Raw genomic sequence first — 27781 nt, 5'->3', positions numbered from 1 at the left:
GGGCGTCCCCAAGCAACGCCCCCCGCCCCCCGGCCCTCCCCGGCCCGGGCTCACCCCGCCCCCCCCAACCCCCCGCCCGCCGGGCCCGGGGTGCCTGGCTCGGGAGCGCGCGCAGGGCGGCCGGCGGCGCGCACGCGCGGGGCCGGGGGGGGGCAGCCCGGGGGGGGCCGGGTCAGAGGAGCCGGGGCGCCCGCGCAGGCCGCCGCGACCCCCGGGCCGCCGGCGCCATCATGTACCGCTCCAGCAGCGGCCGCTCCGGCCCCTCGTCCTCGTCTTCGCACCGGCTGAAGGAGGGCAGCTCGTCGGGGTCCCGCGCTTCCCGCTCCGGCACATCGGGGCCGGGGCCAGGCCGCGGCCGGCCTCCCCCGCCGCCGCCCGCCGCCGGCGCCGCCGCCGCCGCCTCGCCGCCGCGCTCTGCTTCGCCCCGTCCCCCGCCGCGCCGCCACCGTTCCCCGTCGGGCCACCGCGGTGCGTCCCGCCGATCGCCGTCGCCGCACCGCAGCAGAAGGTTGCCATCGCCGCCGGGAGGACCGGGGCCCGGGGGGCCGCGGGGCCGCCGGGGCAGCGAGCACGGAGATGGCAGCAGCAGCCGGGTAACTACTGCCGTGCGCTGAGGGTCTCGGTGCTGGGCTTGCCCCCTCCCTCGGGGGCTGTCAGGCCGCGGGGGGTCCCCGCTGCCTCCGCGGCCACCAGCGATGGCGGCCCCGACCCCCGCGGCTTGGCGGGGGTGCCTGACCCGGCACCGGCCCCCCTCAGCGGTAGCGCGGGCCCCGGCTGTGCCCCGGGGGCAGCGGGCGGGGGGCAGCGGGGTCCCGCAGGATGGCACCGGCGCCGGGGTCTCCCTGCGTGGAGGGAGAAGCGCCGTTGCCCCCCGTTCCTTAGAGAGCCAAATGGAAACGAAAATAAAAATCATTGATTTCCATTTGAAGTCACGCTTTTCCTTTAATTTCCGTTACATTTTTATTTCTCTCTTATCGGCTAGAGCCATTTTAGATAAGGCTCAGAGATGATGCTATCTTTTGCTAAGGCAAAGGATGTAGCTAGCCGCTTTCCTCCATTTAACACTGGTTTGTGCTATTGTTTATGGGGCGATAACTTTTTTCATAGGACGTTGAAAGAGTGCTTTGAGTTCTTCCTGCTGTCATGGGCATACAATGGGGACTCTGTTACAGATTTATATCTTTGAGAGGTGTTCTGTGATAGGCACTGCTTTGTAGTTGGAGCTGTGCACAAGGTGTTCCAGTCTTCTCATTCAGTCTTGGCAAAATTTGATTTGGGCATGTGAAACTCTGGTTTGGCATCTGAAGTGATACCTTGGATGCAGACTGCCGTACTAACCAAAGGGTAGAGCCGTACTTTTTTTGTTGTGCGAGTGGCATTTGCTCACTGAGGTTTTCTGTTGTTGCTCCTTCGTGCAATGATTGTCTTGTCTGATAACTGTTAGCTGTAGCGTGTAATGGGTTCACTCTGCATTTGTATTGTGCTGAAAGAAGAGGTTCTCCTACTGGGATATTTTAGGCTATGGTTCCATGGTCACTCAATCCAGCATGCGTACAATTAAAAAGATCGCTATGCTCACTTTTTTTCCACTTGATCTGCAGTATGTTCTGCCCCCTCCCGTGTGCTGACACTTTGTGAAGTTGCAGGGTGAGCTGGTTTGAGGAAACGATGTGGCTGAAAGTCAAGCCAACAAAAACACGTTGTCTGCTATGATTCATGTCACGATGGGACCCCAAGAGAGAAGGGGGATTGCCTTTTTGATGGTGGTACAGGGTTTTATTGTATTTCTTTGGAGCTGTAGCCATAGAAATCACAGGTGATGGTAGTGGTATTGGTGCTGTTATTTAAAAGTGAGCTGCCTGAAGGTATGGGAAGATAATGTGTTTGACAGTTAAACCAAGCCAGGCTTAGAAGCTTGCCTCTGGCCATTTGTTTTTAGGCTGTATTTTTACTGTTATCTTAGTCCTATAAGTTGTCTGTGGGGTAGCCCTGCAAATTGCTTTGCTGGGGTAAGACCCAGGTTGAAAATAAGTAATTTTTTAAAAGTAGATAATTTTAAATCTGATTCATGTCAGTTTGTGTTGTGGCTCGATGGACAGTTGGATGATCACAACTGACAGGATGACAAACTGCAATACAAGAGCAGAACTTTATTAAACTGACTTCACCATCACCCAGTCTGCCATTTCACTGTATCTGTGATAGGCTGTGAACCTGTGCCAGCTGCGACGAAACTTTCAATGCCGAATGTGTTGGTTCTGACCTGGAGAAATTTGAACTAGGAGTTTTTGACTGGAAGCTTCCCATTCCCTCTTTAGGGGTAAAAAAAAAGTCACCCACTCCCCCACCCCCCGTTTACACAAACATAATTCTTGACAAATGCTGTTTTTCCAGTGTTATTTTGCACCCTTCTGTCTCAAGTTACAGTGGTCATCTCAGCAAATTGCTGTGGATTCTTGATGCTTTTCTTGCCTATTCTAATTTCAGAGAAGAATGACTGAAAAATTATTAATTCTAGAAATTAGGCTTTAGCAAGTTAGCTAGTGCTGAATTGCTGAAGCAAATAGATTTTTTGTTTATTTACAAGAATATTACTGCATTTAAGGAAAACATTTCTCTAGGAAGCAGCTTTCACAGTAAGAGGGGCCTTTAACTTGCCTGGTGCTGTCCATTGCATCTGTTAAAGCCCAGTGTAAGTAATTGTTAGATTATATATTGTTCACATTCTTTCCATGGAAGTTTTTGTCCACCAAAAGGTGTTTGGCCAACATTACTTATTTAAAAGTGATGTTATAAAGTATAAAATGCATATACAGGTTGATTTGACTTTTTAGAAGTACTGTTTGCAAAATTAGCATTCATCAGAAAAAGATAAAAGCTGGGATTATGCTGATGTTTTCCAGACAGTGGAAGTAAGTTTGATCAAAACTAAGCAGAGAGCAGATATGTTGGGTCAGCATGGTCACGTAAAGTTTTAATAAAGTTTTCAGATTTATATGACTTAAGACCCCCTCTCCAGAAGTTTGAGGATACAAAGTGTAGAAATGTAGATAATTACACAGATGTTTTAATAAAGTGGCATTTTGGAGCTGTCACTGGGAGGAGATGAATTCAGACACAAGACTGAGGAAGAGGAAGGCTCTCAAGGAAGGAAGGCTTGGAAGAGGGGATTATATGTGTAAGAGTGGAAGATGTAGGGTATGGAATGAAGACACAGATGGGGTAAGGGCATGGGTTTGCAATGCAGAGAAGTTTTGAGTGCAAGCTCTAAGTTATTGTCCCTACCCTTCATATGAATTGGAGTATGGAAGGAGCAGCCTTAGAGATTTCTTCTTCCCTTTTCTTGATTCTGGAAGTTATTTTGGTTTTGGGTTGTGGGTTTGGAGATGGAATGCATGCGTTCCCAGGTTGTCAGCGTTGTTGCCCATTTTCTCATGCATAACTGGGATGCTGACTGCCGGTGGAGCTGTGTATCGGACACTGTAGATACAGATGGTGGTAGTTTTTTAGTAGCTGGGGAGAACTGTGGAAATTGGAAGAGCATGGAGTGACAGCAAAGGTTTGGGGTGAGTATTGAAAAATGTAATGGAGGAGAGAAGGTCAGGGCTGTAAAGTGAGAGATTTTGGTGGACTTGATTTGTTCTTGCAAGGTTGCTGCTTTTACTAGTCCCTGCTGACCTGCATGCTTATTCTTTTTATAGTTTCTCTCAGCTTTTTTGCTGTTTTGTAAGAAAATTGGCTGAAATTAGAGGAATGGAGTGTATTGGGTCAACAGAGAAAGAAAAAATTAAGAGCTAGTATGCAACCTGTGCAGTAATTTGGCAATGGTAACTGCAGTTCAGGGACCAGAATAGGAAGGGAGGAAAATGCAGTGCAGTGCGTAGGTAGGAATGGACTACTGGTGGTATTCAGTGCTCGAAATGAAAAAGCTATTGAAACTGGAATTTCTCAAACTGAAAAAAAAATAAAATAAATAAATTGTGAGGTTCAAATAACCTCACCATAACTGCTGTCTCTGGGCAATCTGTATGGCAGTCCTAGCATCCCAAACTTTCCAAAAGTAAACTATTTCTTTCCTTTGCCCAGAAGTTTGTTCTGAGATATAATCATCACTTCTCTGTCTCCAGTTCCTGGAGATGATTGTCCTGTATGTGCCCAACTTGCCAGCAGTCTCGATGGCAAGAAGATGCCCTTCAAGGTAATAACTTCTTGAGGCAGCCCTTAACAGTCAGTGTTACACTGGTCACAAGTGAACCTTCTAGTGTGTTTGTGTGAGACACGTGCACCTTGTACACATGTATCTCAGCCGGGCTGTTGCAGGATCATACTGTGCTGTATAACACTGTTGGTCTTAGGAAGTAATTAAAAAGTGTTCTGCTAAGTGCTGGGATTCAGATTAATGGAGCAAACCAGAAATTAATAATATGTTACCTTAGCACAAGGTTATGTGCACAGTGGATTCTAGTGCAGATTTGTACTGCAAATAATTTTGTTTATGCAAAATTGTGAGGGAATTCTTTTGCTTCCTGTTGAAGATTATGGTGTTCTTTCGGTCACTTGAAAGACTGAGCTGTTTCTGCTGCATCTTCTCAGGGTGGATGCAGACAACATAGTACACCTGCTGCTTGCTACTGCAGTTTTCAGTGGTGAAAGCAACATGCAGTGAATGACTGGTGTGGCAGAACTGAAGCTGGTGTGTTGCTTCCTGTTAAGCAGAATCTAAACCATGTTGGTTTAAAAAAGCAAAACAAGTATCTGTGTCTTCAGGTAGTCTCATCTGTTTCTGGTTTAAAAAAGCAAGTATCTCTGTCTTCAGGTAGTTTCATCTGTTCCTGTGGAACCTCCCTTACTTTGATCGTTCCTGTATTCTAGTGCCATATTCCAGAATGATGTGAGGTGTAACTAGTTAAGCATAACTTACCAGTAATGACATTTTCTGTATTGACTATGCGTCCAAAGGAAGGTCTGTGCAGAGGCAGTTAGCTCAGGCCTTCTCTGCTGTAGTTTTTTCAAAGGCAACATTACATAGCTCTGGTTTAGCTCTACCAATAATAAATAACAATAATGGGAATTCTACTATAGAAAATGTTTCTATAGTCACTGGCATTTCAAGTATTATTTTGTGCTTATTTGCTGAAAGCAGCATCAGGTAAGGAAAACTGTTAAAAAACATCACTGCTAGAAAAATCGTTGTTTACACTGGTTTATACTTTAGTTCATGTTGTTATTAAAGTTGGAAAGGGCCAGAAATCCAGACACTTTTATTAAGAAATTCCTGGCACTGTTTTATGTGCAATGTTTGTTTAGCTGCTTCTCCTCTACAAAGAAAGGAAGACAGCGGCAAATCTGGGACTTCTTGAACTTCACTCTGTTTTTCCACCTTCTAAAATGGTGCTTTATGAAATGTATTTTTGAGTTGAAAAATTTCCCTTCTAGATAATGTAAATATAGAGCATGTTACTAGCAGCTGGGATGAGAAATAAAATGCAGTCAATAGCCTCCCCTTTCTTTAGTAACTGGAGACAACTGAAATATTTGGAACAATTGTTCTTCTAGTTTGATTTTTTAGTTGATCCATCCACCCCGTCTCACATGTTAAGCAGAGCAGAGTCACTTGCCTTTCTGTAGCTGAGATTAAAATTCCCTGATTGATGGGCTTGCACTCTTTCTTTAATTTACAGAGACGTTCACCGAGTCTCCGCTCTGAGTCTTCAGTGGAACAGAGTTTGCGGATTACTGTTGGTAATGACCGGTATTGCATTGGCACACCAGAGCGAAGGAGGCTGCCTGATAGACTGGGCTCACCAATTGATAACCTGAGTGACAGGTATGGTCCTCCGCAGATGGGGATTCAGGTGTGTGAAACAGTAAGAACATGGGAATGGCTGTACTGGGGAACACCAAACATCTAACTAGCCAGTGAATGCTTAGGGAATGAGGGTAAGAGGGCAAGCGTGTAGTGATGCTTCCCTGGAATACTCCCCCAACCTCCAGCAAGTTGTGGTGCAGGGGATTCCTGAACAAAAGTCATAGAGTTACTATGGGTTCTGCCTGGGTTCATAGTAACTCTAAACAGATATTTCTTCTCTGATTTTTGTCAGCTGCTTCTAAAACCCATATAAACTAAAAGTGCCTGGAGTATATTGCAAGAGGGAGCTGCTTCATTTGACATTTCACAGCTTCAGCCACTTTCTTCTGTTTCTTATGAACCTGTCTAGTCCTGACTGCAAGGAAGGTGGTTTGTGCGTAGCATAAAGCTTCAACTTCCTCATTTATTGGGACTAATCTACTTTCCATATTTCTTAGTATAGTCCAGAATAAAGCCTCTAGTGTAAGTCGAAAAAAAATATATTATTTTGACTTTAAAAACCCTGCAGAAGAGAAGTGAATCAGTCAGTCAGTCTCATATGTGATAAAATAAGTGTTAGAATTCTTAGGGTCCCTTGATGGGAGTCAAGAGAGAAACATAATTAGTAAAGACTTATGTTAAAAATACTGCTGTGAACAGTGAAGTATAAGTATTAGTAGATGTTGTTCAGAAATCTTTGCCTTCAACAGGTATAATCTGGCAAAAGAAGTAAAATTAGAAGGCTGTGTGCAATAAAAGTTTTTTATGTCTTGAATTGTGAAGTTAAAGATGGCATAATTCGTGCCTCAGAGCATGTAGTTGCCGTTTCAGGTCAGGGATAAGCATCCAGTACAAAAAAAGTACTCTAACTTCCATTTTTGATGCAAATATCCTCAAGTTTTTTTTAAAAAAAAGAAGAAGAAAGAAAAAAAGAGAGAGAAAAAGAGGGAAGTGAGAAAAATAAGTGAATTTCCTGTCTTTTTCAAATGTAAGGTTAAGTTTCAGCAGGTGCAGAAAACTAAATGAGAGTTTAGTTTTCAGTACTGTCACTTGTACACCTCTGCCTCAGTTCTCCTGGGATCAGTATTTGATTTGTAAATGCCCTGTGCAGTCTGCATTCTTCTGAATGAAATGAGTGCGTATGCCCGGGGAGAGTACAGTGGCTGGAAGGAGCAGGAAATGGTGTGTAAACTGGCACTGCTCTGGCAAATGAAGAATATGTGGGGCAGGGGTATGGGTGCGTCTCCTTGCTTCCTTTCTCCAGTGAGGTTTTATATTTAACCTGTTTTGTGGTTATGATGCATGGTTAGAAATAACATAAGGTACAGCGGAGTTTATTTTAAACATAAGAGTGAAAATTACAAAGAACTTTCACTTTTATCTCTGTTACAGGACCCATAGATGTAAAACAAAAAGGTCAGAATAGACTCCTGAGAAGGTATAAAAGTGACAGATGAATCAGAATGAGAGTAAGAGAAAGTGAGACTGTGTAGACGTCAGGTTTTAAGTGGCTTCCCATATATTTATAGCGTAGGTATGCAAGAACTCCATGTGGTTACATTTACTTTTTTTTTTTCTTTTTTTCTTTTTTGTCCACTCTATTTGTGCTGGCTGCACTTGACTGAGTGGTGCCCACTGTCCAGAAGCTTTAAAGTATGTCCTAGTCATCCCTTAGCTATTCCTACATCTTCTACGTACTGCTATGACTTCCAAATTTCTTTACTGTTTAGCCATTTTTCGTTGTTTTTAAGATACTTTGTGTTTGGTTAAGGATATCATTGATTGTGTATTTTTTCATCATATTTTTTTTTTCCCACTCTGAGGGGCTGCCCTGCTACTAGGACACTGGCTTTGTATCTGTCAGTTTAAAGTGATAGGGCTTTAAAGTAGCCCTTATTGTGGGTCATCACTTGTTTAATACTGGGCATATCACATTTTTATTTGGCATGTGGTACGTTCTCATTCTCATTTATAAAAAAAAATCTAAAAAATAGAGTGTTTTCTGAAGATGTCTCTTCAAATTTTGAAGTAATTAGAGAAAATAATTCTGAATTTAGTTATTCTTAGCTATTTTTGCTGACTGCTCAGGGTTTTCAAGCAATCAGTTTTACAAATTATTCTCTGTCATTTCCAGGGCCTTGGGATGGCAGAGAGGTTCATTAGCCTATAAAGGAAATAAAATACCAGAGGATGGAAATCAGGGATGCTTTTGGGTTCTCCTGCAGCCGTGGATTTTCAGGATGCTCCAGGAGTTTTTCTCAGGGTGTATGTCCGGGTGCAGGTCCATCCTAAAACATCTGTAAGAACTTGCCCCAAGTTCTTAGGGCAGCTGGCCTCCTGCACATGTCTAAGTAAGCGTACTGAATGCTGCTGGCCTATGACTTCAAGGTCACCTAAGCAGCTTTAGTCTTCTACTTCAACTGGTCAGTATTGTTTTGTTTTCCAGAATCTCAGTCTATCAAATTGAAGAATATATCTTACCCCTCTCCCTGTGTTCCATCTTCTGCTCTGTCAGTATTTTCAAGATATTCTACTACTGTCTGAGGTGGCATAAGCTCTACAGAGCATCCCACCGATTCTTTCATCTGAGGTTAATCCAAAAGATTAGACCATATCACTGCAGAGACTTGGTCTGTGCTAAGCTGTGCTCTGAAATAGCATTTTTTTTGGCATAATACCAAGAGTGACAGTTGGCTTGAGTATGAACGGCTCATCTGACTTGCTATTCAAAGGCTGTGTGTTAAGGTGGAGTCCTGTTGGTTGCTGACAGCAGAACACAATTAATTTATTTCTGTTTCTATGTATGTGAATAAATATGTTAAAAAATAAAGCTTACTTTAACACTAGTTGTAGTTCTCTGAGGAATCATGTCCATGTAGTCTGTGTCTGTTCTCCTGCTCTGAAACTGCACATTCCAGTAATTTGTGGATTCTGTGTTGATGAAGGTATTGGGGTGGTCACGGTGGTACCACCTTGTTATCTTCTCTCAGGGATGCAATAGGCTGTAGTGGATGATGCTGGCTAAAAGCACCCAAACCTGTTAAGAGGGACATTTCTCTGTTGGACTATATTTACACAAAACATATTTCAAAGTATCACAGTTTCTGTAAGGCAAATAATCCTTTTCCTCACACCTATATTTAATCTTTGGGTTTTAAATTTCCATCTTAGCTGTTCAGAGTGTATTTGGAACATCTTTTTACTTGTAAATATAGTAGATTTGCTGTTCCTTTCCTTCTGAAGTATGATTAAATATTCCTTCTGCTTTGTCACTGCAGTCAGAGCATTTGAATTGTAGGTGACACCTGGCAAGCATGCATGCAAATTATTTGCACAAAAATCAGCTGAAGTGTATGGTGAAATACATCTGTTACTTCACCAGGTATGTTCTTGCAGCTTGTATAGGTTTAGCAGGCTCTTGGAAAAGGTGACACTGGGGATAGACATACATTTATGTAGGCTGTGAACAGCAACATTCATGTATGAAATTTAATTTAGCTACTTTGTAGGTATTTTTGTGCTTTTGGAGGGGGTGGATGTGTGTAGTTTGCTGGAAACTGGAAAGGTACCACCTAATGCTGTGGGTACTGGTACGTGCCATATTTGCCTTTTAAGATGTGTTGGACTGATAAAGCATCTAATAACATGATATGCCTTGCAGTGATGCAGGTTAGAGATAAAGTGAAGTTTTGTGTTGGTTTTGTTCTTAAATATGCAGGTGGAAACTATGAAAATACTGAAGAAAAAGACCTTGTCTATTATGTCTGTCATTCTTCAGTCTGGTGACTTTAAAAACTGGGGCTGTAATTTATCTGCAATTTTTTCTGAAGATGTCATATGGTATGACTTTATTTGCCCCTTCTCAGATTTATGGAGGGACTTTTCTGAGTAAGGAGGAGATGATTTTTGAGGATTCAGGCAATCATACATAGTTTATTTCAAGTCAATGTCTTGGTCACTCAGGAGGGACATTTCTCTAGGTTTTCTGTCCCATTGATTTCACTTGAGGAGCATTTTTCTTCCCGTTCTGGGGGGATCTTGCTAGATTTTTTAAATACCTCTGAGTAGAAACAGCAGCTGGTAATGTTAAAGTGGTTTGGTTTATTTCTGCCTGATCTAAAGAACAGTCCCAGAAATTTTTTTAGGGGTGGGGAAAAAGGCCTTAGTTACAACAGTACTCCTAATTGGAGGTGTGTGTACGAATCAATCCAGAAGAAGATACTCCAAGAGATCCAGTTTGTTATTTTGGTGGTGTGCCAGTTGCACATCCATTGTGTGTAATAGTGCAGGGGCTGGCATAAGGAAATGATACTATTACATTTACTATCCCTGGTTCATAGGCATCATAAAAAACTGCTGCGTTTTGGGTATAGCAGTTAATGTGATTAGCGTCAGTCCTGTCTACAGATCTGTTGCAACAAAAAATGTTGCTAGAATTTGTGGTCCATCTCCACAGCTGAAGATAAAAAGAGGATCTGGTTGCATTTGCCAGTGTGAGACTGAATTATGCCTTGAATAATTAATATGAAATGTGACCTTGGCATCTTGCTAGGAGAGGTGAGGAGAGGGATTGTGGTCTGAAATATGATAGTAATTTTTTTTTTTTTTAAACGTGTAGTCTTTCTCCTTCACAGAAATAAATCCATCCTATCAATTTTTCAAGGCTCTCCTTCTGAAGTATGAATTGAATTGTTCACGTCACTCTGTTTGCAGGTGACTTCCTAGGAGGGATGTATAGTACCATTAAAAATAAGTCTCCCTTTCTCCCCTGCCCTTTAAATACATAAAATGTTGCTTCTGTTTAGTGACGGAGATGTTATTCTGAAACTGGTTTGGGAATTTCTTACTCTTGAGTAGGAGTAAGACTTCGTTTACTCTGACTCAAGTACTTACGTTTATTCTACACTTCTTCTACACAGGGATGATATGGCTGATGGTCCAATATTCACCAGAGGCCTCTCATGTCCTCGAGGCCTTGAGAGATACCCGTTGCATGAAGATCAACCTTCAAGTCCCTTCATCATGAGACATGACGAAGACTACCGCAACCGAGATGTTTTCCTTCATCGTTCAGATTATAGTCTGCATTATGGTCGTCGAGAAGAGCTGCCTCGTGGATCTGACAGAGATGGTGACAAACTCAGGAAATCCTCCTACCCCTCGAGGCCAGAAGAGAGGGGACGAGAAATAAAGCGTCCACGGTATGAAAAGGATGAGAAGATGCATGGTGTGAGTGGAGAGCATCAGGGTTTCTCATCAGGAACACGAAACTACCGCAGACGAAGCCGCAGCCACAGTCGAAGCCCGAGCCCATCATACCTGAATGAAGAATTCCGAGAGCTTGACCGTGCAAGGAGGAAAAGAGAAGAAGAGGAGCGTAGTAGAAACTTGAATCATGATGTTTCAGGCAGTGGTTATGTGATCCCTGGCTTGACTAACACACTACAGACTTCTGAGCCTCGGTATACTTACAGGCCTGAGGAAATCCCATCCATGCCCAAAAAATCTATTCTGAAGAAACGAGTGGAGATGGAAGTAGAGTCTCCTGTTCAGGTTTGATCTCTGTTTGTCTATATGTTTCTACTTTCCAAACCAGTCACTTCATGATACAGAATGTTAGTTTGATTTCTGAAATAGAAAAGCCAAATCTTTGCCTTTTCCTGTCTTTGAGAGGACAGGTATCTTTTTGCAGGCCTATAAAAGTCAGGATTGCATTAGGAACTTTAAGTGGTGAAGGCATTTAATCAAGAATCATATATATTTATAAAATCTGAGGCAGAATAAAATGCCCTTGTTGAAATTCAGCCCAGGATGCTGAGATCTGGGCCAGCTTTTATAGAAAAGCTGACCCTTTTTGTACCACAGGCAGTCAGGACATTGATTGACGCTTTCTGCCTGTCACTGTGCCTCTTTTCATAGACTGAGAGAACTGCCTAGTGCATCCTCAGTACCTCTGGCTGAAGACATCTTCAAGTTTCCGTATTTTTTTCCCTTTGGGCTGTAGGCTGGGATCAACCCTACTTAATTTATACTGAAGCTATACTACCAATTGAGTCTCAAAATCAGAGCAATGGAAAGATAAGCAGTTGCAACCACTGTGAAAATTGACTTTTCTCATGTTTTAGCGCATCACTTTTGATCTGTCTGTAGTACTGATCAGTGCTGGTTTGACAGAGACATGTTTATCTCAGGAGGTGCTCCAATACTGAGGATCCCATTCTATACCTATTATTGGAAATGCTATTTAACATGGCATTAGTGATGCGTCTCTGAAGAAGTGACTGGGAATAACCCCAGTGCAGTTGTCTGTGATTAAACACAAAGTGTAGCCAAAATTATGTTACGGAGTTTCAGGTTTTACGTTTGCAGAAAACTGATGAAATATAATTGTGATTTTGAGTGTTTTTGAGATCAGCCCTCATTGCTGGACATGAGGTTCCAGAATCATTAGGCAATTTGTTTTGTAATCTTCTGTGTTCTTTTTCAACTTAGTGTCTTTTATAACTCTTTTCTTCAGCTGTGAACTCAAGGAGAAATTAACACGTTCCTTTGTTTGTTCTGTGAGGTGCACAGTCACCTCAGAAGGTGCTGTAGTAAATATTAACTTCTCTTTCTTTCAGCCTGAGGGCTTTTCAAGCAGTCCAGCTCCCAGCAAGGATCTTCCTCTTCTTTCTAGTCATTCATCTTTGCCCCAGAGCAACGACACAGCTCCTTTTGCCTCTGAAGTGGAGAACTTTCTCAAACGGTTTAACAAAGACTCTGTTGTGGAGTCTGCAAACAAGGAGTTGCGTGACGGTTTATATGAGTGGAGCCCACTTTCTGGGGCTCCCAAAGATGCTTTCACATTTGAAGAGAAGTTTGGAAGCTTCTTAAGTCACAAGGAAAAGGTAGAACCCAAGTCAGAGCCTGCTGATCGCCATACTGACTTCCTGCTGCCTCATGAGAGGGCCAGTCAGGATGGCAGCGGTTTCTCCCGAATTCTGGGCATGATGGCTGATTCTGTCAGTGCTCAGGAGAAGAGGCGGCGTAGTTTCCCTGACATTGAGGATGAAGAGAAATTTCTTTATGGTGATGAGGATGAAGACACCAAAACTGAATCTCTCACCATTCAGAAGCCCCCAGTGAGTTGTGGCAACGAGATAATAAGCCAGAAAGTGAGCCCACCTCCTTCTCCTGCTCCAGCTGTCAAGCTGGATCCGTTAGAAGAGCCTAATGCTGAGTATGCGAAGATCCACGACTTACTCAAAACCATTGGGCTTGACATTGGTGTTGCTGAAATTGGAAAACTGGCTGTTCGTACCCAGGAACGCCTTCATGGCAAAAAGTTGGCATCCCGTTCTCCTGATCGTCGCTCTTCAGATCCTCGCAGACTGGACCCTTGGGACTTGCGTCGCAGTCGGAGCGACACCCGATCTCCAGAGTCAGGCCAGCAGCGCTCAGCATCACCTCCGGTCTCTTTCCAGCAGTCTAAAGATGCATCCTCTCTTCAGAAATCAGAATATACTAAGAGCAAGCCAGTGGGACAGGATATACCTCCATGTGCACCAGAACAGCCCCTTCCTTCTGTGTCTCTCATTCCCTCAGTTCCACCAGCTCCTGCTAGTTTGCCACCTACACCTACTTCTGTTTCCCAATACCAAATTCCCAACTATTCCCAGTTTACTGCCACTCAAATGCCCCAAAACTATCCACCTCCCACAATGGCTCCTCCAGGGTATGATGCATATGGGCACTATATGGCATATGCAGCCCCTGGCTGGACCATGTACCCCACAGCCCAGCAGCCTAATCCTACACTGCCAGAAGCTCATGGTCTTCTTACTATGGCCATGTCAGCGAACCCCACGCGTCCCAACCTCCGGGTGATTGAGACAGTGTCTATGGGAAAGGATGTCCCTGATTTAAAAAGAGATGGTTCTGTGCTTGTTCATGTCCCTACCACTCCTGCTCATTCCAAAGTGCCCCTTCGTCTGTCTTCAAACCCTTTCAAAAATACCACAGAAAAGATGTCGGATGAAAAAAATCGAGCAGCTCAGAAGCAGAAGGTATGTTATCTGTTCTGATATATCAAATTATGTTGGACTGCTTGATTGCTGGGGTAGAAGCTTTTCCTCTCGGTGTGCTGCCTTTTTTTCCTGAGTGGCTCCAGTTTAAAAGCAGTTGGACTACATTTGCTTTTTTTAAAGGTGCCTGGGCATTTGTATTACTCTGTGACAATTGTAAAAAGCGTGTTTAAAATCCCCCAAAGCTGTATGCCTCTAGATTATGGCTGAACAGATGAAATCAAGCACAATGTTGAAGTTTGTGGGGCCAGCCAAAATTTTACAGAAAAAACACATGGTGGCCACAGCTTGGCTTTATTCTGCTGAGCTCTAGATATTGAAATACTTGGAGATACCTAAATACAGAAATAACTGAAGGAATTGGTATAAAAAAGGTGGAGCTGGGCCTTTTTCAGTGATGTCCAGTGGCAGGACAAGAGGCAATGGGCACAAACTGAAACACGGGAGGCTCCATCTGAACACAGTACATGGTACAGTAATACCGTGGTTATACATACATTAAACATTATTAAGTACATGCTAAAGGATGTCGTGATTGACAGTTGCGTGCTATTTTCCCTCTACATTTGTATTATCTCTTATAAGAATCACAGAATCAGAAGAACTTTAGGGAAACTGTTCTTTATTTGGTGCATCTGACACCAGTTTTGTTTGTGGGGTGTTAAATGTTTTCCTCTTCCAGTTACTTTGGTTTCTATGATAATTAGAGAGTAGTGGGGAAGAACGTGTTTCAAAATAGGAAACTGTAGTTATGTAACTGTCAGAGGACTGGAAAATTCCTGAAAGTTGCTTGGGTTTTCAAACTGGTGTCCATTCTATCTTTGTTGTTAAAATAAAAGCATAGAACCATAGAATGATTTGGGGTGGAAGGGACCTTTAAAGGTAATCTAGTTCCAACCCCCCTGCCCTGGGCAGGGACATCGTTCACCAGACCAGGTTGCTCAGAGCCCCATCCAACCTGGCTGTGAACACTGCCAGGGGTGGGGCATCCTCAGTTTCTCTCGGCAGCCTGTTCCAGTGGCTCACCACCCTCATAAAAAATTTCTTACTTGTGTCTAATTTGAATCTACCCTCATTTAGTTTAACCCTTGTTGCCCTTTGTCTTGTTGGTACAGGCCTTGGTAAAAAGTCTCTCTCCATCTTTCTTATAAGCAGCCTTTATATATTGAAAGACTGCGATAATTCTCCCCAGAGCCTTCTCTTCTCCAGGCTGAGCAACCCCAACTCTTTCAGCTTTTCTTCAAAGGAGAAGTGTCCTAGCCCCCTAATAATTTTCATGGCCCCGAGAAGTCCATGTCTTTCTTCTGCTGGGGGCCCCAGAGCTGGAGGCAGTACTCCAGGTGGGGTCTCATGAGAAAAAAGTAGAGGCAGAGAATCGCCTCCCTCAACCTACTGGCCATGTTTTTTGTGGAGCCCAGGATACAATTTGCTTTCTGAGCTGCAAGCCCACATTGCTGGCTCATATCTAATTTTTCATCTACATATGCATATCTGCATTAAAGACATTCTTTCAGTGTAGCTGTGCTAATGGTGCATTGTGTTGGTAGATCTGCAAGTAGAAAGGCAGCACATGGTAGAGGCTGGAAGCTTTTTGCCTGCTTAGTTACATCACATTCTTCAGAACAAATCAGGCTGTGGAAAGATGGACCACTGACTCCAAGAGAAGCTCAAAAGAAGTCACTTTAAATTTTCAGATTGCTTGCATAAAGTGCTACATCAACAGATAAGTGAGCTTCCACTGCTTGCAGGAATAATAATTTACTTCATCTGACACAGCTGAAATTTTGTTGTTAATGAAACTTGGCACTTCTGGAAGAGCTCTGTTAGCTGGAGGTGGGTGGTTTTCTCCTGCCATGACATACACTGGTAGCTCACCTGTGCATCTTGGCCGAAGTTCTAGGGCTTTGTCTGCAATACAGGTGTCTTTGGTTCAGTCTTAGTCCACTCTTTTTTTGCTGGGATGACTTGGGAGTATAAAATCTTGCATCTTCCATTTGATGCCCCTATGCTGGCAGAAAACCCAGAATGAGAGAATGGTGATTCAGTGATTAAAAAAATCAAACAAAAACCACCAAAGATTTGTGGCACTTAAGACATGGCCTGTGTTGGTGGAACTCCTGTCAGGGCTTAGTCCAGGCAGGGTCGAGGAATCCTGCCAACATTTACTTTGCCGTAGTAGTAGTGATTCTCTAGGGAAGGCAAGGCCTTGGGTCAGTTGTTTGTTCAAGGGAGGAGTCAGTAGTAAGCTTTAAGAGCATTGTGAAGGTAAATAAAATTGGGATTTGTCTCTTGAAAAATGAAGCTGGGAAGGGAGTGGAAAGAACTTTTCAGGTTTCATTTTAGCATATCGCCTGGTTTCCTTCTGTGAGAATCAGTGAAAACCCGTGAAAAGTGGATTTGTGAGCTCGTCATGCCACAGTGTACCTTATTGAGCAAGAAACAAACTTAATCCAGGTGTATAATTTCAGACAGTTACGCCTGAAAGTTATTTTTGGTGATACAGTTACTATCAGATTGAAGCAGAAGCCTAAATAATAGCTAAAATTGGCCAGAGTCAAAGCAGGAGGTGAGGTGAAGGGCTTGAAGTCTTTTGTCACTGATGGAACATGCTAACTTTAGAGTTACAGCATGAGTTTTGAAGAGCCATTTAGCATTGGTCTTGCTTACCCCTGTAGAAGACAGTCAGCTGAGCCTAAGTGCCTTGGGAAATGGCCAATAAACAAAGCGGTTCTGGGGAATACACTGGCCAAAAGAAAAAAAAAATGCCTTCATACAGGGTTGAAGTGTGAGCACATGATACAGTTATCTGCACATGCAGAGGAAGAGGTGTATTTGTTGTGTTAAAATACTCAAGAACATTTTGAGAATAATAAGCAGTGTTCTGTGACTGGCAAAGCAAAGTCTTGCTGTTATTCTTGTAAGACTGATTAACTTGTGTTGGGAAGAGGAGAAAATCCAGTCCTCTCGCAACCTTTTCAGGTGATAGAAGAGAGAGAAAAACTGAAGAATGAGCGAGAAGCACGGCAGAAGAAGCTTTACTATCTCAAGACTGAATTGGACAGGCTTCGTAAACAGCAAGGTACAATGCATCCCCCACCCCCTATTTTTTTTGCCCACTGGGATGTGTCACAAGTCCTAGTACCTTCTAGGAGAATTGAAAACCAAAAGGATAATAGTCTGTAGTTTAATATTTTCATACTCCGGGCAATGCAGAACTCTTGAGAAAGCTGTGACCTAATTACTATATTAAAATTAATTATATTAGAATTTGGCTGTTACCCTGAAGCAAACAGTTGCTCTTGCATCTTTGGCAGCTTGGTAAGTTAAATGAATTGCACTTTATGCATTTTAGTGCTTCTTTAGAAGTGAGACATAGTAACTGAAGACATGTCATTGTGCCTTTCAGTTTTTCCTGAATCTTATTTGAACAAGAAGTCCTCTCTAGACAGAGCTAACTTTTATTATTTTTAGAATTTTTTTTTGGTCCAAGTAAATATTAATTTCTCTCACTTTTGGAAAATTATACTTTCAGGTTAGAATGTATTGATAAACTTTTGCTTATTTGGTCACGCAGGAAAATAGAGGTTATTAAACTGATTCCCTCTCTTGAGGATTACAGTGCCTCTGTTAGGGCGGTATGTTAAGGCAACCCTTATAGAGGTGGGTTGTGCAGATTTAGTGATGCTGTACCTGTCAGTCAGTTCCATCTTTATAACTTCCTAGTCAAGATTTGTAATACTTTGATTAGTATTCTACTTGTTGCTGGAATAGTTGTACAGATCTTAAGATAATTTTCCTGTTGCATTTCCATCTCTTCTGTTTCCTTGATTGGCTCAGGAGAGATGTTGAGGAAAAAACGTCGTGAGAAGGATGGACACAAAGACCCCTTGTTGGTTGAGGTGAACAGACTACAAGAGAATATTATGAAGGAGATTTCAGAGCTGCATAAAGAATCTGATGCCGCTGACAAGAAGCAGTCTGAGCTTGACAAAGTAGCACAAATCCTGGGGATTAACATATTTGAAAAACCGCGAAAACCATCTGTGGAAACCAAAGATTCCTTGGAAAAGAACAGCAAGTCAGAAAATGCAAAAGGTCTGGAGAAAACATCTTCCTCCAACAAGGTAAAGTCTTCTGGTTTGTGTGCTAATGATTTTCCCACTGAGAGAAGAGGGCATTGGGGAGACAGCTGCTCCCAGCATTTACTAGAGGATCATTTGATGTCATTTGTTATCACATCTCATGTGCTGGTTTTGATGATACATTCAGGTGAGAGTCAATGCATCAGTGTTTATAATTTCCCTCAGGGTCTGTGCAGTTCAGTACCACTTAACTGGTTTTGATCTTGGTTCTGCTGAGGTGTTGGTTGGATTGAGCGGTATCATGAGTGTTTCGAGCTCTTTGGTCTCAATACCAGGAGGACAGACTTTTTTACTCTACAACATTTTGGCTTGGCCTGTCAACATTGGCATTTGCCAAACATTTGGCAAGGCCTGTTTCTAGCAGCTCTCTGCAAGTTTGGAGCATGTTGATCTTCTCACTGTGTGATAGTATTAACAAATCACAAGACTTACATATGATTGTCAGCTTAACATGATTATTATGTACATACTATGTATTCTCTCTCAAGAAATGTCAGTATGCATCAGTATGGTCTCTCTAACATGGTCTGTACTACTGAGCACTGGGTATATCCAAACAGGCTTATCACATTCTAGAAGATAGTTTTCACTTTAGAAGTAGTGTATGATAGTAACATCTGAAAGGTTATGCAGGTATCAGGAGATAATTATCCTGCTTTTCAGATGTTTATTCATACATGTACATAACAGAAATAGCTGATGGGAGATGGTAGATGTTTTTTGTGTAGACGTTACTGTATATTTTTTGAGAGGAAAATGTAGTAAGGTAAGAGGTATTTCTACAAGGTCACTCAAATCTGTGTATCCTGTAAACTTCTCCTTATGCTTCATCCTGGTCTGGTTCAGAGAAATCATCAGATGTCTTTCATTTTAAGGCTTGCTTTTGTGTTTTGTTTTTGTTGTTTTTCAAAACATTACTGATGTTTAGTATCCACTTACTTTTACAAATCATTTGCTTTAGTTAGCACATCGTAAAACTAAAGCAGGCAACAATGTCCATTAAATCTTACATTGCATTAAGTTGTATTGCTTCCTTTTCTTGAGATATGGCATATATGAATATATTTTTCATTATTTTAACTTCCATTGTTTGTATTGTCTGAACCCATAATGACTTGATCCCCTTTTCATAGTTCCTTATTTTAGCATGGGAAATGCTGAGTTCTAGCCAGGAACATTTTAATGTTTTCAGATATCTGTAGGCACATAGGACGCTGCCTTTAGTCTCTTAAGATTCACCTTGTAATTCTGATTGTTGACTTTTTTAATGAAAAGAAAGATGGTGCGGGCCTTTTGACACTGAGGTCGGTTGACTCTGCCAATGTAACGGCAAAAATGTATGCCTTTCTGCTTATTTGCAAGCTACCTTGGTGTCCCTTGCTGCTGAACATGTCTGTGTGTTGTAGGTGAAACTGGCCTTGTACTAAACAGACAGATCGTCCCCTTCTGGGCTCTAAATAGCAGCAAATTATAAAAGCATCTTTGAGCTGGGGTTAAGCACAAACTGGGGTTCTCAGCTGTCACCTATCTATATGAGAAGCATTGTCTTTTTAAAGTTCTCATTGAGATAGTATTGGGTGGGTGTATGTCTGTAAATAACATGAACAATGACACTTCTTAGACATCGTGAACATTGTTTCACACGCTTCCTGCAGATCATAAGTTGATCTTTTCATTGTTTAAGAAAATGTCAGTTTTGCTGTGTTCTTGCAGACAGAATATATGCAAATATTCACTGGGTCACTTCCTACTTGGTACCAAGAACTAGATTATATCGGGATATGGCTATCTGTGGGGTGCATAGGGGCCTGGGTGTCTCTGCATTGTTTGATTTACAGTGTATGTTTTGTGGGGTGGTGTTAACAAGAGAGAATCTATCCTTGTTTATCAAAAGAAATTTCAAGTAAGGCAGATGTTATTTAACAATTTTGAATCTGCTTAAGTAAATTTATTCAACACTGATAGTGAATAACTTGGAAATTAATGCAACCAACTCCGGTCTGCTAAGTTAACATGCTTTTCTTTCCAGACTGCCATGCAGATTAGAAATGATAACATAATGGACTTCCAGCTATTGAAAATGTAACTCAAACCTCAAAAAAAACAACCACAAACCCTCATCTAGTATTATCATAAGCTAAATTAGCCAGCCTCATGATCTATTTCAGAGATTGTTTGGTTTACTACTCTGCAGTGTTTAGTATTAAATTTGGGTAGAGTCCTGAAATGTCTGTGTATCACTGTATGGCGTCTTTCTGTACAAATCAATGTACGTGCAAATATTACATGCTTAAATGACAGGATGCTTCACCTGATATACTTAGGTAATTAACAAAACACCATGTTTCTATTATTGCTAAGCAACGAGTCTTCTGGAGCATTCGGGAACTCTCAAATAATCTGATAAAGCTAATTGAGTTAAATTACTTTTAGTCAACTAATTCTTACTTCCTTTTTCATTCTGCTTTCATCCAATCTACTTTTACAGTAACTTTTAAATGATTCTAGAGGAGCCATTTTAGGTTTTGTGGGCATTATTTGGCTAGCATGGTAAACTGGAACTATTCAGATCTTTATATGAAACCATGAAGTGGGAAGGGTGCATGCCATAGGGAATTTGTTCATTTGGTTCCTTGATTATCTACAACCATCCAGCCATTACATCTGGGAGCCTTATTGGAAGCGCTTCACTGCGGCCACGCAGCGTCTTAGTCGGCAATACCAGCTCTCTGAAACAGTGGAATTAGCCTGGGCGCTGAAAAGCAGGTGATATATTTTTTTTTTTGGTGTGTGTGGCTTCTGCTAGAGGCAGGTTCTGAGTTATAGAGCATTATGTCTGCCCTGCTTTGTCTTAGAGAAGTGTTTCCTTTTGTTTAATTTAGGAATCAAAAACTGCTAATGAAAAATCCAGAGGTAGAAGCCCGAAGCCAGCAGAATCCTCTTCACAGTCCTCCAAACATCCTTTCCAGTTGGCCAATATTTATGAATATTATGATGCAGGGAACCACTGGTGCAAAGACTGCAATACCATCTGCGGGACCATGTTTGACTTTTTCACACACATGCATAATAAGAAACACAGACAGGTATGTTGCAGGCTTCCTTCACTAAGTGCATTTCATATTGCTATAAATATTAACACTAAAACATACATCACAGAACATTTTACAAGAGAACCTGAAGTAATAATGAACCCAAGAAGTTGCTTACCAAATTCTTTTTCCCTAATGTTGGACTTGAGCAGTTTGTACAGCTACCGGTGTGTTCCGACCAGTGTAAATGGGGCCTGTGTTCAGTTCACTCAGGAACTAGCATTTGATATTTGTGTTTCTTATTTTTCCTGTTTTTTGCTATCATTCACATTTTACCCTTTTCACAGGTTATTTTCTCATTATAAATTGCAAAATGGGAGGGGAAAGAGAGGAAAACGTAGGTCCTATAATTATTTGCACGTTGATTTTAATGTTCAGTGTTCTGAGAGGATGTTAAAAAGGAAAAAGACAAGTGTACTTGCCTTGCTGGTGTAATATATGAGCCTGTATACCTCTGTCACTGTGCAAATAGACCCTGGATCCTTACAACAGACCTTGGGCTTCGAAGACCCAGAGTGAGACCAAACAAGACTCCATAAAACGCATCGATAAGATAACTGTTCCTGCCAAAGGTATGTTAGGTTTTTTTTAACTTGGGTATCATCTCCCTTTGCCCTCCAGCAGGTTCCAGTTGCTCAGAGGAAGGAATTTCAAAAATTTAACCATGTTATAGAAGTACATATAGATACTGTATTGTTAGATGAAAGGCAAATTATTTAGTTTCCTGGTTGTTCTTGTGGAAGAGGTCATGAAGCAAGAGTGTAGGAAAACACAGCATGGTTCCTTCTCTTCTTTTTAGAGTTTATTTTTTTATTTTGAATACCAGGTGACTTTTTCTTTCTCCGGTGTAGTTCTGAAGTGATTTTTGCTAGCTTACTAGAATTCCGGACATGACCGCAAGAGCTTTTGCTGTGTTTGGGCATATCTTGTGCAGTACTCCACACTGTCTTGCAACAGACTCTTCAATTCAATAATTTTATAGTAGAGATGTCCCTGAGAAATCACTGATGTGTACTTGGTAGAGTGGATACAGAGAATCTGAGAAAGTCTTATGGAAGGGGCTGTGAGTGATTTGAAAATTAATACAAGATTTAAAATCTGAATGTCTTAAGTAGTCTTGCCAGTGATCAGTCTCAATTTATTAATCTGTTGCATACTTCCAGTAGTGCATACTAAAGGAGAATCTGCAGTGTGTTAGATAACTGCAGCTGTTTCTGTAGGCACAAGGATGCAAGTCATACTAACTTCAATGAAAATACTTGTGTTCTTTTTATAAACCAGGTGTTCAGTATTTGAGTAGACTATACCACAAAGATGGAAAATAAATTAAGACTGTAGGAAACGTTAACCTACTTGAATAGAGAATAGCCTTAATATGATGGAGGACACTAAATTTTTTGAATCACAGTAATCAAGCTTCATCTCTTCACATATTTGTTTCTGGTAGCGGTTGTTCCCATACTGTAAGCATAAGGAGAGCAGCATTAACTGTTCCAAAAGGAACATTGCTGGAGGTTTTGCTGTTGTTCTTTGATATATTTATCTGGCTCTGTTAAGAGCTTGGCATTTATTAAGATTTGTTTCTCTGATCATTTTCTTTGGCCTTTTCAGGCTCTGAGTTTCTCATTCCCATCACTGGATATTATTGCCAGCTCTGTCATGAATTTTTTGGAGATCAAATCTCAGCAGAGCAGCATGTGAAAAGTCATCCCCACAATGAGAAATACAAGGTTGGTAACTGGTGTACCAGGAGTGAGTCATTCCTTGTGTTAGCTTCTCTTTGTTCTGTCCTCCTTTCCTGAAGAATGACATTTGACTCCTTGGAGTATATGTATGTGGTTATCTTCACTACATTATGTGGAACTCAATAAGCAAAACTTCCCACTACATAGAGATTAATCTTTCATCTGCATGAGGTTAAAACAGTGTTTAAGTCCCAGTGTTGATTTTCAAACTTTTCTGTAAAGTGATAGCACTGGTGCAAGCCACCACTCAATTCACATTAAATTACAGAATGAGGAGTTTGTAGCATCTCAGTTTCTTGGAAGGAAGTAGTTCTCTGCTCTCTTAGTGTTGGTATGGCACTTACTGAACAGGTCAAAACTGTTACAGAGCAGAATTTGTTTATTTTTTGTGGAAAAAGTGACTAAAATTGGGTCATTTATTTCCACAGAAATACATAGATGAAAACCCACTTTATGAAGAGAGGAGAAATCTAGACCGTCAAGCTGGTTTGGCTGTAGTTCTGGAAACGGAGCGCAGGCGGCAGAGTGAACTGAAACGGAAACTAGTTGAGAAACAGAAAGAAGAGAAGGATGAGAAGAAACCAAAAATAATAAAGAAAGAGGAAACAAAGAGCATACCAGAGCTTGGAGAAGGGACTAGTGAAACTCAAAGCAAAATAGACTCTTCTGGGCGAAAAATGGGTATCAAGCTTAAGCTGAAGAAAGAAGAGAAGAAGGAGGAGAAAAAAGAAGAAAAGAAAGAAGAATCTAAAAAGGAATCACCAAGCCAGACTTCCTTTGGGAAATTCAGCTGGAAAAAGACTGAGAGAGAGGATAAAACCCCAGGAGGAGCTATTGCAAAGGAAGAGAGTACAGAAGGAAACAAAGAGGAGAACAAGTGTCAGTCTGGGAAACCCCATGTCAAGCCCATTGAAATCAAACTGTCTGGGAAAACTGTTATTCCACACACTAGCCCATGGACACCAGTTGTTTCCACATCAACACCAGCAAAAATTCTACCCAATCTCCCAGTCCCCACAATGATTTTCAGGAAGTCTACTACTGCAACAGTTAGCAAACCAGCACCTTTGAACACCTTTTTATCCATAAAATCCTCTGGTGCTACCACCAAACCACTGCCTGTGGTAAAAGAAACCAATGCAGATCTTCTTCTGCCTCCGGATATCATCTCAAAAGCTTTTGGAGGAGAAGAGGTAATTTTAAAAGGGGCAGAGGAAGATTTGAAAGGAGCAGAGAAAAGTGAGTCTTCTCAGACTTCTGATATACCACCTCCACCCCCTCCTCCACCAGCAGTCCAGCAGGCAGCTGTCATCCCTGCAGATGAAGTAGCTCCAGGTGTGTCTGAAAGTGAACAGACAATGCTGGCAATGCCTGTGAGACCCCCTCCACCACCACCACCTTCAACTGCTTTCAGTGAACAGGCAAAAAAGGTAGAGAAACGAAACTCTTGCTTGGCCACAGCCAATGCTAAAGATCTCTATGATATTTTCTACAGTAGTGGTGGAAAGGGTTCGGCTGACAGCAAGCTTGCATGTTCTGCACTTCCAAATGGAGAAAACTCTACCCTAACAAAACCTGCAGACTTATCTGCAAATCCTAGAATGAATAACAGCTCATCCTCCTTGAAAGAGGATTCTCAAAATGTAGCTACTGAACTTAGCCACATCCACTCAGCTGAAAGAAGCTCAGAACTGGAGAAAACTGATATTCAGGAGACTTTCATACTTCATACTGAGATGAGCCCTGACATTGAAAATGGTATTCAGAAAGAAATAGGTCAAAAATTTCAGACTTCTCTTTCAACAGGTATTTGGACTAAATTGAAAGAAGATTCCTCACAGGGTAATAATCAGGTAACAGGGAGTTGGGTTCTTGGTGAGAATCAGGCTGAAATGAACAAGAAACCACTTCAGCCTCAGCTACTGGAAGTGTCAGAAATGTCGGTCACAGAACTGCCAGAAACAAAAACTGCTTCTGGTATCCAGATACCTGCAGAAATTGAACTTGTGGATATAGGAGGAAGAGAGCGGGTAGGCAGTCAGGAATTCTGTGATCTACAGAAAAGTGAGGTCCAAGAGGAAGCTGGACAGGAAGATGCAAATATAACTGTGGTTACTAACACAAATGTTACCGGTACCTTGGAGAAAGGTGCAGAGATGAAAGACTGGGAAGTAAAAGCGGTAAAGCCTGAGCTTAGCTTACACCCAAAGACTTTATTACCTGAAACACAGAATGAAATGAAACATTTGGGAAATTCCCATTCGGTAGAGGAAAACTTAAGTGATAAGTGTAGAACTCAGTCAGAAACTGGTAGTCCAGACTTGATCTGTGATTCTCAAAACAGTTCAAAAGAAAAAGCTTTAGTAGCAGGAATGACGGAGCAGAATTCTATTGATGCCTCCTTAAAAGATTTAAAACTGAAAAACGTAGCTTTGGAACTGTCTCAACCAGGAGTCCTTGGTGAAGTTCCCCGTATTTCAGAAACCCAGAATAAGATTTCAGAATTGACAAGAAGTTCTGGGGACACTTCCAGAACTAGTAATGGAGAAAGCCAGGTCATCACAGCCCATTCTTGTTCTGAAAGTGGTTGGGATCTATCAAATACTCCAAATGTAGAAATAAAGACTGGTTCTAATGAAGTTAGTGCTTCAGAATTGACAGAGGTATGGCCAGACACGTGTCTCACCAACACAGAAGCTAGAAGTAGCATATTAGAAGCTCCAGAAAAAGGCCATGCAGTATTAGAAAACCAAACCCAAAGGCAGGAAGTTGCATGGTTAGTCAATGCCTGCACTGCAAACATGGTTGAACTCAGATCCAGTGTAGAATTAGTAGTTGAAGTTGAAAAAAAGTCATTAGGACACACTGGATCTGATGCAACATTAGATAATGTTTTTATCAAGAGAGAAGCAAAAGAAGTAGGGACTGGAGGCTTTTCAAGGGCTCGCTCCGATCTTGTCCAAGAGTCAGTAGCTGCTTTATCAGCAGACTTCCATAGGCAGCATCTCTCAGAAGCAGCTGTCCATTCCCCAGAAACAAAGCATGAGGTCGTAAGAACCTCTGCAGCCAATAACTTTCATCTGAATACCACTCACTCAGGCTTGAACACTGAGCAATCTGAAAGTCTCTCTGCAAATATTTGTATGGATAACAAGAAAGTTCCTTCAACATCAGAAGATGTGAAACACAGTGAGACTCCCTCCCACAAAGCTGAGCTCGGGTTCAAAAGCACTGATTTCAGTTCGGGAGACAGTAAGGTGAAACATGAATGCTTCAGCATCCTTACAGCAGAACTTTTAAATGAGAATACAGAAGAAGTCTCAAAACTAGGAACTGTTGCATCCATGCAGCTGGAGTCCAGTAAACTTAAGAAGATGGGCATTGGAAAAACAGTGGAGGAAGCAGAGATTACTGATTTTGCTGCATTAACTTCTGGTAGTCAGGAAGATAAATTTTGCACGCGGATTTCTCGAACGGCTACGACGCAGCTTGGATTTCAGCCCTCAAATGACACTACAGAAGTGGTCATGCCAGTTCTAGAAATGCAGGGCATTTCTCCTGTGTCTGAGATCCTTCTGCAAGTGGAGGAGAGCAAAGGTGGTGCTGTTGAAATGCTGTCATTGAGTTGTGACGGAGGCAGCACAGAAAGTCAGGCTTCTGGGTGCATGGAAACTTCCCTTCCTGGGCTCAATGAAATACAGGGAAAGGAGGGTGGCTCAGGAGGCAAGGGAGCATGCACCATCCAGAGCAAGAAGACTGAGCAAACAGAAACTGCTGACAGTAGTTTGGAAGCTACAACAAATTCAGGAATCGCTGAAAGCTTAGCAGAAAGCCCAGTGGGTTGAAGTGAACCCAGCCAGTCCCAATATTTGAGGAGCCAGAGCTGGGATTATGTATAGGTTTTTTGTTTGGTTTTTTTTTTTTTGTTCCAGTTGAGGGTTTTGGGTGTATTTTGCATCCTGTGGTAGGCCTTGACTAAAGTGAAACTTACATCATCTGAAACCAGACACATACTTTATTCTGTACATAATTAATCGTGTAAAATGTTTTTTCATGTGAATTTTTTTGCCAATTTCTTTTCTACACTCTGCTATTAAAATGGAATCTCTCATTTATAATGCGTGCGTCTTTGTTGTTTATTTTGGGGGCTTTTATTCTTTGACCATTCTTGGATTACTTCCAGCTCACCCTGTTTGTGTCAGTAGCACCATGAGTAGCCCAGCCACTGGGACAAGCTCAAGAACAGCAATATAGAACTTGAGGAAATGGAGACTTGCGGAAGAGCTAAAACTGAAAATTTCTTTAAACTGTAATGCATGGTTTTGTTTACTTTCATTGTTTGAAATGCAAGAATGTGATTAGAGTTGATTTTGTTTGTTTGTTTATCTGTCTCTGTGATTTGTAATTACTGTTGTATTACACCTGTACTTAAGCTGTTTCATTGTATTGTATAAGCACATGTATGGATGCCACATCACTAAGCAAGGCGAGAAAATCTGTCCGACTGGCTTTTGGAGAAGAAGACTAATCGGTAAGGCTCTGTGGCCTGACACCTGGACCAGACATATTGAGGTCACTTACATGATTTGAAATGGGCTTTCTTTCATTGTATTGTGATCCAGTAACTATTTGTGTTAAATCATTTAGCAGCTGACCAGCTCTGAAGAAGCAGAAGATCAGAACCCTGATGTCAGGAATTGGACTCGCTTCATGTGATACAGACACATGCATGCCTACCCTGAATGGTCCTTGACCTATCAAAAGCTCTAGTGTGATGGTTCTCATTTGTATAGCTTGTTAAAGACTAAAGTATTAAATGTGTTTGCTTGGATAAATATAACATTTTTATTTGTAAATTGTTTAAAAAATAAACATACGATGTTCAACAAGA

The 27781-nt window shown here is 41.8% G+C and overlaps 1 protein-coding gene across 3 annotated transcripts; it reads left to right on the top strand.

Annotated features, from left to right (window-relative positions):
- On the top strand, positions 1-27781 carry ZNF318 (zinc finger protein 318). 3 transcript variants are annotated; one of them, XR_008734896.1, is made up of 11 exons: positions 1-593; positions 5682-5827; positions 10768-11401; positions 12469-13893; positions 16891-16990; positions 17749-18035; positions 20936-21139; positions 21618-21717; positions 22757-22875; positions 23319-27421; positions 27538-27781. XR_008734896.1 is itself a non-coding variant. In XM_055725534.1 (10 exons), the coding sequence occupies exons 1-10, from the start codon at positions 231-233 to the stop codon at positions 26733-26735; spliced, it is 6795 nt and encodes a 2264-aa protein (XP_055581509.1). In that variant the 5' UTR covers positions 1-230; the 3' UTR covers positions 26736-27781. The 3 variants fall into 3 exon arrangements, 2 of the variants coding, with proteins under 2 accessions (XP_055581509.1, XP_055581510.1); XM_055725534.1 differs by having other exon boundaries at positions 23319-27781; XM_055725535.1 differs by lacking the exon at positions 1-593 and adding an exon at positions 9127-9230 and having other exon boundaries at positions 5692-5827; positions 23319-27781.

Source organism: Falco cherrug, chromosome 13 (assembly GCF_023634085.1).
Source record: "Falco cherrug isolate bFalChe1 chromosome 13, bFalChe1.pri, whole genome shotgun sequence".
Classification (NCBI taxonomy): domain Eukaryota; kingdom Metazoa; phylum Chordata; class Aves; order Falconiformes; family Falconidae; genus Falco; species Falco cherrug.
This window is presented reverse-complemented; position numbering and strand designations above follow the sequence as displayed.